Source organism: Podarcis liolepis (assembly GCF_965112155.1).
Source record: "Podarcis liolepis genome assembly, chromosome: 5".
Classification (NCBI taxonomy): Eukaryota; Metazoa; Chordata; class Lepidosauria; order Squamata; family Lacertidae; genus Podarcis; species Podarcis liolepis.
Window position 1 is genome coordinate 16,488,253 of NC_139556.1, and position 15,549 is coordinate 16,503,801.

Consider the following 15,549-nt stretch of genomic DNA (forward strand, 5'->3'; position numbering starts at 1 on the left):
CCGCTTTGGGATGAAGGAGGATTCGGAACCACGTGATTCTTTCAACATCTCTACGCGGGAGCGGGCGGAGGAGGCGCGCAGGTCGCCCGGCGGACGGACAGACAGACAGACAGCCCTACAGTCTGGCACGCCCCTAGTGAGTGTTTGCAGAAGCCCTTTGCTTTAGCTGCTTGTCGTCGTCGTTTTGCGCCGCCTCCTGAGCATGTGCAGAGTGCATTCACCCTCCGGCGGAGTCCCCTGCTGCTCTCGCGGCAGCGTCGGTGCCGGGGCTGTTTTGCGCCCTAGGCGAAGCTAAATACTTGCGCGCGCACCCACCCCAAACGCCCCCCTCCCCTGCTAACTTCGATTTTCAAAAGCCTTAAAGGGGGGGGGGGGGGAATGAAAACTTGAAGCTGCAAAGTTTATTTTAAATGGCAAGAAAAAGCAGCGCCTCGATCTTAAATTGCCTTTCTCAAGCGCGAAAGAAAATTAGTTTGCCTAAAACTGTGCCTTACTTGGCCTAATGATGGCACCCTAATGAGGGCCTCCCCCATCCTGCCTGGGCGAAGGATGCTCAGACACCCTTTCCAAATTATTACAAAAACACACACATCTCTTTGGCGGTTACTAATATTATTATGATTAATTGTGTGTGTGTGTGCTTTTGCAACAGACTGCAGAAATATCCAGCTTCTTTATGGTCCTGCTGTCCTTCACACTTGTAAATCGGTCCTTTTTTAGTTCCTTTTCACGGCAGCCTGACATGCAGAAACCGAGTTGGTGAGAATAATAATAATAAATAAATTTTATTTATATCCCGCCCTCCCCAGCTGAAGCCGGGCTCAGGGTGGCTAACAACAATAAAATAGTGCAACATTCTAAAAACATTTCATTATAAAAATTAATTAAAATCCAATTGATGGCAACCATTAAGCTTAACTTCTGTAAAGATTGCCAAAGGAGAGAGTCAGGCTGTGCCCTGACCAAAGGCCTGGTGGAACAGCTCTGTCTTGCAAGCCCTGCGGAAAGGTGTCAAATCCCACAGGGCCCTAGTCTCTTGTGACAGAGCGTTCCACCAGATTGGAGCCGCAGCTGAAAAAGCCCTGGCTCTAGTTGAGGCCAGCCTAAACTCTCTGTGGCTTGGGACCTTCAGGATGTTTTTATTTGAAGACCGTAAGTTCCTCTGTGGGGCATACCAGGAGAAGCGGTCCCGTAGGTACGAGGGTCCTAGGCCATATAGGGCTTCAAATGTTAAAACCAGCACCTTAAACCTGATCCTGTACTCCACCGGGAGCCAGTGCAGCTGGTATAGCACCGGGTGAATGTGATCTCACAGCGAAGACCCCGTAAGGAGTCTTGCCGCGGCAACCTTTCTCTCCACCTCCCCCCCTGCCCCCATGACTTCACTGCCATGCTAAGGAAAGTATTCTATGGCACTCTTTACAACGCAGGACACAAAATCCTTCTTAGCATTGTGGTACTTGCACATATGTACACCTGGTTTTAGTTAAACGCCATTCATTCATATCAATGCGCTTACTCCCCCGGTACTCCTTCCTTTCCATTGGATATTCTTGCCGTCGTGCGCCAAGACAGATCATTGTCGTTATTCCAGAACATCTGGAACGCAAATGATTACGTATGGAGCCTTTGACAGCTCTAATCACATCATCCCGATACGAGCCCAGCAAAAACAAATGCTTGAATGTGCTATTTTTACTTCGCAGTTTTGTCCCTGAAACATTTTCATCTATAGCTAAATAAATTGCAGGTGGGACTGAGACTCCAGGGTGGAGGGGGTTTATGTAATGTTTACCTGATGAAAATCACACACCAAGTACTATTGGTGTCCGTAGTGGGGGTGAGGGGGGTGCTTTTCAACAGGAGACTGGGAAAAGATTGTATTCCTAGACACACATGTATACCTGAAGAAGCGTCTCCACCCCCATCGTTCAGCCCAGACATTGAGGTCCAGCTCCGAGGGCCTTCTGGCAGTTCCCTCACTGCGAGAAGTAAGGTTACAAGGAACCAGGCAGAGGGCCTTCTCGGTATTCGCACCCGCCCTGTGGAACGCCCTCCCATCATATGTCAAGGAAATAAACTACTATCTGACTTTTAGAAGACATCAGAAAGCAGCCCTGTTTAGGGAAGTTTTTAATGTTTGATGTTTTATCATGTTTTTAATATTCTGCTGGGAACTGCCCAGAGTGGCTGGGGAAACCCAGCCAGATGGGCAGGGTAGAAAATAATAAATTATTATTATTATTGCATGCAATGGGGCATGATCCTGATCATGACTCCTGGTGGCTTAAGAGAGAAAACCCACCTGGTATGCTAAATGGACTCGTGCATTGATCATGCAGAATTTGGCTCTAAGCTGTTGGCTGGAATATTCCACTTCTCCTTCACCTGAGGCCGTGGCTCAAAATCAGTAGCTTCCCCAGGGAAGAACTGCTGGGGCCTGTGATTTTTCTTGACACATTTCAGATTTTGTACAGTACAAAATCATCTGAGTGCTGCCTTGATCTGGCAGAGGGAGCACGTCTCGTATTTTGGCCTGCAAATTCAGCATTATGCATTGGAGCTTGTGTTGGAATTTTGTGTGTGTGTGTGTGTTTTCTCTTCCCCAGCACCCACTCCTCAAAGGAAATGCAGCCAGAGAGAATAATCCAAGATAGTTTGTCAGTCTTCATCCAGAATCATATCCCGGGTGCTGACTTGAGGTACGTTTTATCTCACTTTGGGTCTAGGACAGCCATACAGAAGCGTGTCATGTTTTCCATGCGAAATCACTGTGTGGATTTTCATTAGCGGTGTGTTGCAACTGCGTTACAGAGTGGGCTGGCATCTACTAGCCTTTGTGTCTCTGGGACCTCTATGGTGATATTTCAGTTCCAAATCCAGTTTACGGAAGCCAAGTTCCTAAACTGAAACTGCATGGCGCGGCCTTCACGGTGCCTGTTGTCCAACTGTAGGATTTCCTTCTTCTGAAACCACAAACCTTACGTAATGAGTATTTTTAGTTACTGTACTGGAGCAAAGCCAAAATTGGCTTGCTGTAGCACTGTGGGGATTCGATATGTTTTGTTTTTGTAGAAAATTAGAATGATGGAGTGTATAATTTTAACAAGTTGTTGTGGCTGAGTAAGCTGGATGTGTAAACTAATTTATGGGTGCAACCTCCTTTTTCCTTTCCTTTCCCCCTTTTCTCTGATGCTTTTCAAAGAGGGAATCCTGAAGGTAGGAGTCTATCAATTGATGAAGATGATCATCCAAATGTCATAGACCAAATGGAGCAAACAGCACACAGACCTAGTGGTGGGAGGAAAAAATCCTTAAATAAGAGACACGGGGGAATGATTAATGGACTTCAGTGTCTGTACACTAATGCGCAAAGCATGGGAAATAAACAAGATGAGCTTGAGCTCTTGGTACAGCAAACTAAATATGACATAATAGGCATCACTGAAACCTGGTGGGATAAGTCCCACGATTGGAATGTAATAATGGGGGGATACAATCTATTTCAGAGAAACAGACCAGACAAGAAAGGAGGAGGAGTGGCGTTCTATGTCAGGGATGTGTATACCTGTGAAGAGATCCAAGATTTAGAACCTCAAAGCCAAAGTGAGAGCATTTGGGTCAAAATTAAGGGAGAGAAGAATAACAGAGACCTCATTGTGGGAGTTTACTATAGATCCCCAAGCCAAAAGGAGGACATAGATGATGCCTTCCTGGAACAGATGGCCAAGCATGCAAAAGGAAGGGAGATAGTAGTAATGGGGGACTTCAATTACCTGGATATTTGTTGGATGTCAAACTCAGCCAAGAGCATAAGGTCAAACAGATTCCTCACTGGCCTTGCAGACAACTTCATTGTCCAGAAAGTGGGAGAAGCAACAAGAGGAACCGCCATTTTAGATCTGGTCCTAACCAATGTTGATGACCTGGTTAGTGGGGTAGAAGTGGAAGGATCATTAGGCGCGAGTGATCCTGCTCTTCTGAAGTTTACTATACAGCGGAAAGGAGCAGCCAAGCATACTAGGACTCAATTTCTTGACTTTAAGAAAGCCGACTTCATAAAACTTAGGGAAGTGCTGGGTGAGATCCCATGGACAGTAATACTAAAAGGAAAGGGAGTTCATGATGGCTGGGAGTTTGTTAAGAGGGAGATAGTAAAAGCACAACGTCAGGCAATACCAATGAGACGGAAACATGGAAGGTGCTTAAAGAAGCCAGGGTGGGTATCTAAAGAACTTTTAACTGAGTTAAGATTAAAAAAGGATGTGTACAAAAAATGGAAAAGGGGGGAAACCACCAAAGAGGAATTCAAACAAATAGCCAGCACGTGTAGACACAAAGTCAGAAAAGCTAAAGCACAGAATGAACTCAGGCTTGCTAGAGAGGTTAAAAGCAACAAAAAAGGCTTTTATGGGTATGTTCGTAGCAAAAGGAAGAACAAAGAAACAGTGGGTCACTCAGAGGAGAAGATGGTGAAATGCAAACAGGGGACACAGAAAGGGCTGAACTCCTCAATGCCTTCTTTGCCTCAGTCTTCTCCGATGAAGAAAACAATGCCCGACCTGAAGCATTTGGAGCAAAGGACTCAGCAAAGGAAACACAGCCCAGAATAACTAAGGAGATAGTACAAGAACACTTGGCTAGTTTAGATGTATTCAAGTCTCCAGGGCCAGATGAACTGCATCCAAGAGTATTAAAAGAACTGGCAGATGTGATCTCAGAACCACTGGCAGTCATCTTTGAGAATTCCTGGAGAACAGGCGAAGTCCCGGGAGACTGGAGGAGGGCAAATGTTGTCCCTATTTTCAAAAAGGGGAAAAGAGAGGACCCAAATAATTACCGCCCAGTCAGTCTGACATCAATACCAGGGAAGATTCTATAGCAGATCATTAAGCAAACAGTCTGTGAGCACCTAGAAAGGAATGCTGTGATCACCAATAGTCAGCATGGATTTCTGAAAAATAAGTCATGTCAGACTAACCTGATCTCATTTTTTGACAGAATTACAAGCCTGGTAGATGAAGGCAACGCAGTGGATGTAGCCTACCTTGATTTCAGCAAGGCATTTGACAAGGTGCCCCATGATATTCTTGTAAAGAAGCTGGTAAAATGCGGTCTTGACTATGCTACCACTCAGTGGATTTGTAACTGGCTGACTGACCGAACCCAAAGGGTGCTCATCAATGGTTCCTCTTCATCCTGGAGAAGAGTGACTAGTGGGGTGCCACAGGGTTCTGTCTTGGGCCCGGTCTTATTCAACATCTTTATCAACGACTTGGATGATGGACTCAAGGGCATCCTGATCAAATTTGCAGATGACACCAAACTGGGAGGGGTGGCTTACACCCCAGAGGACAGGATCACACTTCAAAACGACCTTGACAGATTAGAGAACTGGGCCAAAACAAACAAGATGAATTTTAACAGGGAGAAATGTAAAGTATTGCACTTGGGCAAAAAAAATGAGAGGCACAAATACAAGATGGGTGACACCTGGCTTGAGAGCAGTACATGTGAAAAGGATCTAGGAGTCTTGGTTGACCACAAACTTGACATGAGCCAACAGTGTGACGCGGCAGCTAAAAAAGCTAATGCAATTCTGGGCCTCATCAATAGGAGTATAGCATCTAGATCAAGGGAAGTAATAGTGCCACTGTATTCTGCTCTGGTCAGACCTCACCTGGAGTACTGTGTCCAGTTCTGGGCACCACAGTTCAAGAAGGACACTGACAAACTGGAACGTGTCCAGAGGAGGGCAACCAAAATGGTCAAAGGCCTGGAAACGATGCCTTATGAGGAACGGCTAAGGGAGCTGGGCATGTTTAGCCTGGAGAAGAGGAGGTTAAGGGGTGATATGATAGCCATGTTCAAATATATAAAAGGATGTCACATAGAGGAGGGAGAAAGGTTGTTTTCTGCTGCTCCAGAGAAGCGGACACGGAGCAATGGATCCAAACTGCAAGAAAGAAGATTCCACCTAAACATTAGGAAGAACTTCCTGACAGTAAGAGCTGTTCGACAGTGGAATTTGCTGCCAAGGAGTGTGGTGGAGTCTCCTACTTTGGAGGTCTTTAAGCAGAGGCTTGACAACCATATGTCAGGAGTGCTCTGATGGTGTTTCCTGCTTGGCAGGGGGTTAGACTCGATGGCCCTTGTGGTCTCTTCCAACTCTATGATTCTATGATTCTATGATTCTAGGGTCTTATTCACAGTATTAGAATGTCATCATGGCTTATTGATCCTCCTACTTCCATAGGTAAAGGGACACGGTGGAGCTGTGGGTTAAACCACAGAGCCTAGGACTTGCCAATCAGAAGGTTGGCGGTTCGAATCCCCACGAGGAGGTGAGCTTCCATTGCTCGGTCCCTGCTCCTGCCAACCTAGCAGTTCAAAAGCACCTCAAAGTGCAAGTAGATAAATAGGTACCGCTCTGGCAGGAAGGTAAACAGTGTTTCCGTGCACTGCTCTGGTTTGCCAGAAGTGGCTTAGTCATGCTGGCCACATGACCCGGAAGCTGTACACCGGCTCCCTCGGCCAATAAAGCGAGATGAGCGTCGCAACCCCAGAGTCAGTCACGACTGGACCTAATGGTCAAGGGTCCCTTTACCTTTACCTAACTTCCATAGGTACTCCTCAGTCTTTATTTAGTTGTACTCATAGATGTCAGATGATATCGTCATTAATGGTGAATGTAACATTTAATTAATAATTTCTTAATTGCTATGATTGCCTACAGTAGAAAAATAATTGCATAATTGTTAAACGTCTCGTGGGAGAAGCTTAAGTGTCAAAATAATTATCTGCTCCCCTCTCTATTCTTCACCAGTAAGCTTTCCTTCTGTCTATAGCTTACCTGGCACTCTGGACTTCAGGAAAGGTCAGACTCTTTCCTTTAAAAAATGAAAAGTCCTAATTTTATAGACACACAAATTATGGCAAACCCAGTATTTTACATAAACGGCGTAACTGTACATTTCTGAGCCAACCTTCATGTGGAAATAGTATCCCTCAGCTTCCATTTCTATGAACTGTAAATAATCATTGATGTGGATATTTTAAATAGTTATTTTTAAGTTTCATTCTTGGGGCAGTAGAGCAAGGGAGCAGGCAGCAAATGTTGAATTATTCTAGAGGCTGAAGAGATTGTTGAAGATGGATTTCCAGTTTTAATTTCTGGCTTTGCCTTTGAATCAAAGGTTTTCTTTAAAAAAAAAATAAAAAACGTTCCTGGCTGCAGCAAAGGCTTTTCCATAGGGACTTAATAGGCTGCCTCATAGCATTAGTCAATCTTGCTCAGTATTGTCTATGCCAGGATTTCACAAACTTGGGTTTCCAGCTGTTTTTGGACTCCAAATCCCATCATCCCTGACCACTGGTCCAGCTAGCTAGGGCTGATGGGAGTTGTGGTCCAAAAACAGCTGGAGACCCAACTTTGGGAAACCTTGTTCTACGCTGACTTAGGCAGGTTTCGTTCTCGGTCCTCTCTGGAGATACCTGGCCGATGGTGAAGAATTTAGAGCAGGGCTGGGAGATCTGTAGCCCTCCAGATATTGTTGCAATTCAGCTCCCATCATCCCTCACATTTGGCCAATCTGACTAGGGTGGGGAGAAAACTGCACAGTGCTTATTGAATAGTGACTTAACAAAGCACATTGTTCACAGGATTCAAAATGTTTGGGTCGCTGCAACAACATAGCAAAAAGGAGCACCAATATTTTTTATTGTTCCGTTCATGGCTTTTTAGCATAAACATGTTTTATAAAGCTGATTGGGGAAGAAACCTAAATGAAACATTAACTGCAGTTCACCTTAAGGAATCAGGTGGCTTTTATCCAACAGGGTGTGATAAACAAGCAAATGGAACTTGTCCGGTTTCTATAACCTTTTTGCTTTGCTTTCCTTTCCCCACCCCCAGTGGTCTGGATGACATTGTTTTCTCCTACATGGCAAGCGTCCTGGAAGGGCTTGGGTCCCACGAGTCGTTTGAAGAGAATTTTGACATGGACACCTTTATGGAAATGATGGGAGCGTACGTCCCTGGCTTTGCGGAAATCAACAGGTAAATGTTACTGCTTTTAAAAGATGTGATCACACCTGAGCTCAGTGAGTGAGCTCTTCTGATATGTGCTGCCTAGGCCATACCTGTCAGAGTCTTGCTCTGCTGTTGTCAACATTTGGATCTCCTTCTGCTTGTATTTGCTAGATTTCAGTGGTGGAGAATTTCGGCTTATTATTTTTACAGCAAGTGTCAATCTTTTGTTTCCAACTTTGTCCCTGGTTAATTTGGAGACAAATTAGATAATAGGCAGGTCATCCCTACAAAGGTCTCCTGCCTTCAAGTTTCTGAACTTGTGTTCTAACTTTCGTGGGGGGGTGGGGGGTTACTGAACTTCCTTTTTTAAAAAAATCATTTTTATTTGATTTTACAGATACAAATTTATAACATCCAAATGCATATCCATATATAGAGATTACTCTGAATCTCAAGACTTCCTCCCCATCCCCTCCATAGGTCCTCTTGGCAACATTTACAACTGCATATTATTCCATATTCTAGATTTTAAATCAATCCATATTATCCATGGTATTTGTTACAAACAAGTTAATGTTTCCATCTTCTTGCAGTGGTCTCCTATACAGTGGTGCCTCGCAAGACGAAAAGAATCCGTTCTGTGATTCTCTTCGTCTAGCGGTTTTTTTCGTCTTGCGAAGCAAGCCCATTGAAGATTAGTGGATTAGCGCTATTAGCAGCTTTTAGAGGCTTTTAGCGGCTTATCTGCTGATTGGATCAGCTGATAAGCGGCTTAGCGCTATTAGCGGCTTTTAGCTGCTTTTAGCGGCTTATCTGCTGATCGGATCAGCTGATAAGCGGCTTAGCGGCTTAGAAAAAGGGGGGGAAGGGGGGGAAAACCAGCAGGAACTCGCAAGACATTGTCGTCTTGCGAAGCAAGCCCATAGGAGATTCGTTTTGTGAAGCACCTCCAAAACGGAAAACTCTTTCGTCTAGCGGGTTTTCCGTCTTGCGAGGCATTCGTCTTGCGGGGCACCACTGTATAACTTATAATTTTCCCCCATTTTAAAAAAGTTTTTGTCCTCTTGGTTCCTGAGTTTTCCAGTCAGCTTTGCCATTTTAGCGTAGTTCATCAGTTTAGCTTGCCATTCCTCTCTGTTAGGGAGTTTGTCTTCTTTCCATCAGGAATTACTGAACTTCCATGCCTTATGAACTCATGTCTTAATAGGAGGTCTCATGTAATCCAATCATCATCGTATAGTCCTTCTAGGTTTTCCCATCACTAGTTCAGTCCTGCAGATTTCAAACATTGGGCTCTGAACAAAGCATTTTGACTGATGTTATTCAGAATGATCATGTGGCTGCAAATTATATTGGTCTGCATTCCTTTGCCATTTTGGAATGTTTGGCGATGAATAGAGTCTCCTTGGCGTTTGCTCTCCTTACCTGTGTCTCCGCTTGTGGCGATCACACAGGGTCCCCGGACATTTGACAGTCTATTGATCCCTGTGCCACCACTGTGCTCGCTTCCCCGCTGCCACCAACCCGTTACTCTCGGGTACACACTGAGTCCAGACAGTTGTGAACATTAAACCAAATAAACAGGTTTATTTATAAGCATTAACAAGTTTATGGTTTCCCTTCACGGCCTAGGACCCTCATACCTACGGGATTGCCTCTCCCGGTATGCCCCATGGAGGACCTTAAGGTCCATATATAGCAACACCCTAGAGGTCCCAGGCCCTAAGGAAGTTAGATTAGCCTCAACCAGAGCCAGGGCCTTCTCAACACTGGCTCCGGCCTGGTGGAACGCTCTGTCTCATGAGACCAGGGCCCTGCAGGATCTGATTTCTTTCCGCAGGGCCTGTAAGACAAGAGTTGTTCCACCTGGCCTTTGGCTCAGAATCACTTTGATTCCCTCCCCCTCTTTCTTTTTCCTTTCTCCTCCTGTGAAGAGGCTGCATCCTAATGTTTTAATGTTGTATCTTAATCTTTTAAATTGTATTTTAATCAACTTGTTTTTATTACTGGTTGTTAGCCGCCCTGAGCCCGGTCTTGGCTGGGGAGGGTGGGGTATAAATAAATTGTTGTTGTTGTTGTTTACCAGCCTATACCTTCCTAATACCTTCTGACTGATTATCTCAACTGTTTGACTGACTCCTCTTAACAGATTCTCTCACATCAGACTAGCCCAACCCACAGACCTTGTTGGTTTCTGCTTTCTTCACTGTGCAGCGAAGTGCTTGTCACGGGACAATGTTTTGCATTCCACAGTCAGAGTACTGTTGGGTTTCCCACGGGAATGGGAGACTGGATGTGACGTACACTAGTTTCCTGTTTTTCACTCATCTCTTGGTGTTCTTTGTTCCGAGGAGAAGGTTGGTTGCTTCTCTGCTCCCGCAGAGGCAAGATGCATGTTTGTAATCTCTCAGCTTTGAAGTGAAAATAAAGCAAAGTTAAGCATGTGGCACGTACTGCTCATCCTTCCGCTGTGTACAGGACTCTGCAATTACAACAGACCTATCCTCCCTCTCTCTTCTCTTAACTCCAGACTGACTTCTTAACAACTCTAACTCTAACTCCTCCCCTTGGGTTCCTATAGGTTAGTCATTTTACAATTAGTTAGCCCTTTTCTTATGAACCCAGTATGATGTCACACACCTAGGAGGGCAAACGTCACACCACTAAGCAGGATACTTCGATGGGAGAGGAAATTTCCCAGTTTCTCCTCAATCTGGTCTCTGCCAATAACGCGCTGTCCTTTTCTTGCAGTAGCAACGTTTGTGAAATGATGGTTTCTCTCTCAGGAAGGCTCCATGAAGCCCGCAGTAAACGTAAGTCATGTGATGAGCACCGGGTGACAGGCAGTGTTATCTGGCTAAAGGTGTTGTCCAAGAGGCTAACTGGAATACAAGGCTTGTAGCACACTGAATAAGAGGAAGTAGAATTAAGATACATCAGGGTCTTGGATACCACACATAATTTCTTAGCATAAAGTGATTTTGGGTGGGTGGGAAGACACCAGGCCCTGGCCCTAGAGGAATACAAAAAAAACCCAGCACAGTTGGCATTTTGCCACCCATTTTGAATCTTTTTTGGGTTGTGAGTCGCTTTGAGTTGCCGTGGGCAAGAGAAAGCAACCAACCAATTCAGTGAATGATAATAATAATTAATAATATTTAGCTTGACCTTTTAATACAGTGGTGCCTCGCAAGACGAAAAGAATCCGTTCTGTGATTCTCTCCGTCTAGCGGTTTTTTCGTCTTGCGAAGCAAGCCCATTGACGGATTAGAGGATTAGCGCTATTAGCGGCTTTTAGCGGCTTATCTGCTGATCGGATCAGCTGATAAGCGGCTTAGCGGCTTAGAAAAAGGGGGGAGGGGGAAAAACCAGCAGGAACTCGCAGACATTGTCGTCTTGCGAAGCAAGACCATAGGAAATTCGTTTTGCGAAGCACCTCCAAAACGGAAAACTCTTTCGTCTAGCGAGTTTTCCGTCTTGCGAGGCATTCGTCTTGCGGGGCACCACTGTACTTGATTACTATATTAAAGTTGTATTTAATATATGGCGCTTAGGGTGGGGGGCAGGTAATAAATCAAACTTACAAATGATGGTAACTGGAGATGTCAAGAGTTGAACTGGCTTTAAGAACAGTTTCAGGTTAAGAACGGACCTCCAGAACGTATTAAGATCTTAACCCGAGGTACCACTGTAATAGTGCCAGAAGAGACAAGCCAGTGTCTTCACGGTGAAACATGACACTGGATATATGAAAACACTTGTGTAGAGTTCTGTGCCGCCAACTTCTCATTTAAGCCAAGCCCATATGTGCAGCTTTAGAATGTGAGAGGTCCACGGTCCATTTTGACATCATTTAGATATGCTATGCTATAAACACAGTGTGTCTGGTATAAATACAAAACTGCCTAGGCAGTGTTTCACATGGCATGCTAAGATGTATAAGACTGAAGCAGATAAGTGCTGGAGATGCAATGAGGTAAAGGGTATGTTCTTTCTTATGTGGTGGACCTGCAAAAGACTACTGGGAAATCATTTATAATGAATTGAAAAAGATGTTTAAAAGCACTTTTCCAAAAAAAAAAAAAAACACGAGTCCTTTCTGTTGGGGATAATTCCCAGGTGTCAAAAAAGTTATTTATGTATGCCACTACTGCAGCCCGTGTTTTGTTATCCCCAAAAGGGAAAACGAGCAAGGTCCCAACCAAAGAAGAATGGCAACTGAAACTGATAGAATATGCATAGCTTGTGGATCTAACTTATAGAATAAGAGAACAAGAGGAACATACTTTAAAAGAAGATAGGAAAACATATATTGAATATATGGGGGGGTATTGTGTACGTTTGAAAATGTTGGTAGCATTAAGATAAACAGTGTAAATAAGTTTTGATGGATGCAATAATGGAATACTGAATGGTTTAGTTGATATAAAATATGCAGGGATTTATGTTATGCAAAAAGAAGACAGGAAGTCACTGATATTTTAAGGTGGTTTAAATGAATATTTTATACAGTGGTACCTCTGGTTATGTACTTAATTTGTTCCGGAGGTCCGTTCTTAACCTGAAACTCTTCTTAACCTGAAGCACCACTTTAGCTAATGGGGCCTCCCCTGCTGCTGTGCCATTTCTGTTCTCATCCTGAAGCAAAGTTCTTAACCCGAGGTAATATTTCTGGGTTAGCGGAGTCTGGAACCTGAAGCGTCTGTAACCTGAGGTACCACTGTGTGGTAAAACAGAAAATTTAATAAAAATAAATAATAAAGCGGTACAAATTGTCTTGTTCTCTTTGAGTGGCAGGTAGGTGGGTCTGCTAGGGTCTTTTGTGTCTAAAGGTGTTGTGCATCTTCCAGAATACACCATGCAGAGCAGGAGCCATGTAAAATCTGAAGCAACGGCGCATGTTCGTGAAGAGGGAGCAAGTGTGTCTGAGGACAACAGGCTGTCGTGTTCCCCGGTCGAGGGAGCCCCAGCAGAGGTATGGACTGGGAGGTTCAACTTTAGTGGCCTCTTCAGCTAATTCTGGTTGGTGGATTTCCTTGTGAAATTCTTTTTTTCCTGTCCGCCGTGCCATTGCAGCTGATTACATCCCTAAAAACCTAGAGAGGGTTTGCTTTGCAGAGTGGGGTTGCAATAAATGTGTGTTTGGTCCGTTGCTAGAACATCTCTGGATTGTGGGTTCAAGCCCCAGGTTGGGCAAAGGATTCCTGCATTGCAGGGGCTTGGAAAAGATGACCCTCGTTGTTCCTTACAACTCTACAATTCATTCTGTTTCTTCCTTGGCTTGACCAGGAAACACATGGTGATCCAGTGGAAGTGATTCTGGAGATGTTTCCATCCTGCACGGTGAGCCAAGCCCAAAAGGCTCTAGGCATGGCCTTGGGGAACCTGGAGGAGGCAGCACAGCTCATCCTAGAGGAGAAGGTGCAACTCAACACCCTGGATGCAACCATACAGGTAATAATAATAATTTTATTATTCATGCCCCACCCATCTGACTGGGTTGCCTCAGCCTCTCTGGGCAGCTTCCAACACATATAAAAGCAAAATAAAACATTACACATCAAAAGTCTTCCCTATACAGCGCTGCCTTCAGATGTCTTCTGAAGCTTATGTACTTACTCATCTCCTTGACATCTGATGGGAGGGTGTCCCACAGGGCAGGTGCCACTGTAGTCTAAGCTGTATTAATACTCCCCAGGCAACAGCTGAATGCCAGTATCACCTTCTCATATTTCTGCTTTTGCGTTTCCTGTCCTGCTCTTTCCTTTCAGGAAGCTTCAAGATCCCAGAAGACACCCAAGCAAGGCGAATTAAAGCAATTTATCTTGGAGAAGTAAGTAACAAGCCACAAAAATCAATTCAGGAAGTGTGGTTCAAAGTGGTCAGGCTTGATTTTGGCTTTCAGTCCAGCTCTAGAAATATGTGTGTGTCACCTGTAATTGGGAAAGAGCTTCCTTGCAGTCAGCGTTGCCAGGGCTGTAGCCACCAGCAGGGGATTATATATGGGGTCTGCCCCATAAGAGACATTCCAGGCCTGTTCCCTGAATGTTCAGCTTTCCATCCGTAAAACAGTAGCAATAGTGAATTATCCCCAGGTGAATGCAGTACCCCAGGCATGGATGGTGATGTGTCAAATGCAAATACTGATTTAAATACAGCATAAGTGTTAGTATTATTGGTGTACATTATTCTACTGCAGTTTAATGTCGTTCAGCAGAGGGCACAGATGCCAAGTCTCATGCTACTAAATATGACTGCTAGGTGCAACCCTGAAGCGCAAGGCAACTCTGACAATTTCTGGCTTTTTCGATATGAGCTCGGGACACCAAAAATGAACATCAGTGCCAAACAATATATTTCATAGAACTGTATAGTTGGAAGGGACCCTGACGATCATGTAGTCCAGGGGTCAGCAAACGTTTTCAGCAGGGGGCTTGTCCACTGTCCCTCAGACCTTGGGGTGGACTATATTTGGGGGTGGGGGGAATGAACGGATTCCTATGCCCCACAAATAACCCAGAGATGCATTTTAAATAAAAGCACACATTCTACTCATGTAAAAACACGCTGATTCCTGGACCATCCGCGGGCTGGATTAAGAAGGCGATTTGGCCACATTCGGCCCCCGGGCCTTAGGTTGCCAACCCATGATCTAGTCCAAACCCTTTCCCCCCTAGTAGTAGTAGTAATAATAATAATAATAATAATTAATTACTCATACCCAACCCATCTGGCCGGACCTCGCCAGCCACATTCAGCGGCTTCCAACAGGATATTAAAAACACAATAAAAAATCAAACATTAAAAACTTCCCTAAACAGGGCTGCCTTCAGATGTCTTCTAAAAGTCAGACAGCTGATTATTTCCTTGACATCTGGTGGGAGGGCGTTCCACAGGGTGGGCGCCACTGCTGCAATGCAAGAATAGGCAGCTGTCCCATACGGGGATGGAACCTGCAGCCTTGGCATTATCAGCACCACACTCTAAACAGATGAGCTATCCAAGCTGATTTAAATAGGTAAATTAACCAATGGATTTCAAACAAAATCACTGTTCTAAGTATCCTGGACTGTATTAAACGGGCCTCAGTCAAGAGAAAGGAGTTGGTGTGTTCCCAATTCCCTGTTGGGCTCTCTTTATAGTGCAAGCCGCACTGTATTTCCGATATATTGAATTTCTGTGGCTGGAAAGAAAACTGAACAATGTGAGAGGAGAAAACAGGTCCAGCTGTACTATCAAGAAGAGGATTACATCTCTCTCTACATTTGACCTTAGATGATCAAAATACCATATTTTTCGCTCTATAAGACGCACCAGACCACAAGACGCACCTAGTTTTTGGAGGAGGAAAACAAGAAAAAAAATATTCTGACTCTCAGAAGCCAGAACAGCAAGAGGGATCGCTGCGCAGTGAAAGCAGCAATCCCTCCTGCTGTTCTGGCTTCTGGGATAGCTGCGCAGCCTGCATTCGCTCCATAGGACGCACACACATTTCCCCTTACTTTTTAGGAGGGAAA

At 44.6% G+C, this 15,549-nt stretch overlaps 1 protein-coding gene across 4 annotated transcripts in view; it reads left to right on the forward strand.

Moving 5' to 3' along the window:
• Positions 1-15,549, forward strand: part of CUEDC2 (CUE domain containing 2) — an 18,192-nt gene continuing 2,643 nt past the window's right edge. Inside the window, exons 1-7 of one of the 4 annotated variants that reach the window (XM_083502830.1) lie at positions 1-136; positions 2,610-2,702; positions 7,916-8,059; positions 10,787-10,845; positions 12,883-13,007; positions 13,322-13,486; positions 13,804-13,865. In XM_083502830.1, coding sequence (XP_083358956.1) covers positions 2,629-2,702; positions 7,916-8,059; positions 10,787-10,845; positions 12,883-13,007; positions 13,322-13,486; positions 13,804-13,865 — 629 coding nt within the window. In that variant the 5' untranslated portion in view covers positions 1-136; positions 2,610-2,628. Of the gene's footprint in view, positions 137-727; positions 760-2,609; positions 2,703-7,915; positions 8,060-10,783; positions 10,846-12,882; positions 13,008-13,321; positions 13,487-13,803; positions 13,866-15,549 lie in introns of those variants that run through there. The other 3 variants (XM_083502829.1, XM_083502827.1, XM_083502828.1) reach the window with 3 other exon arrangements.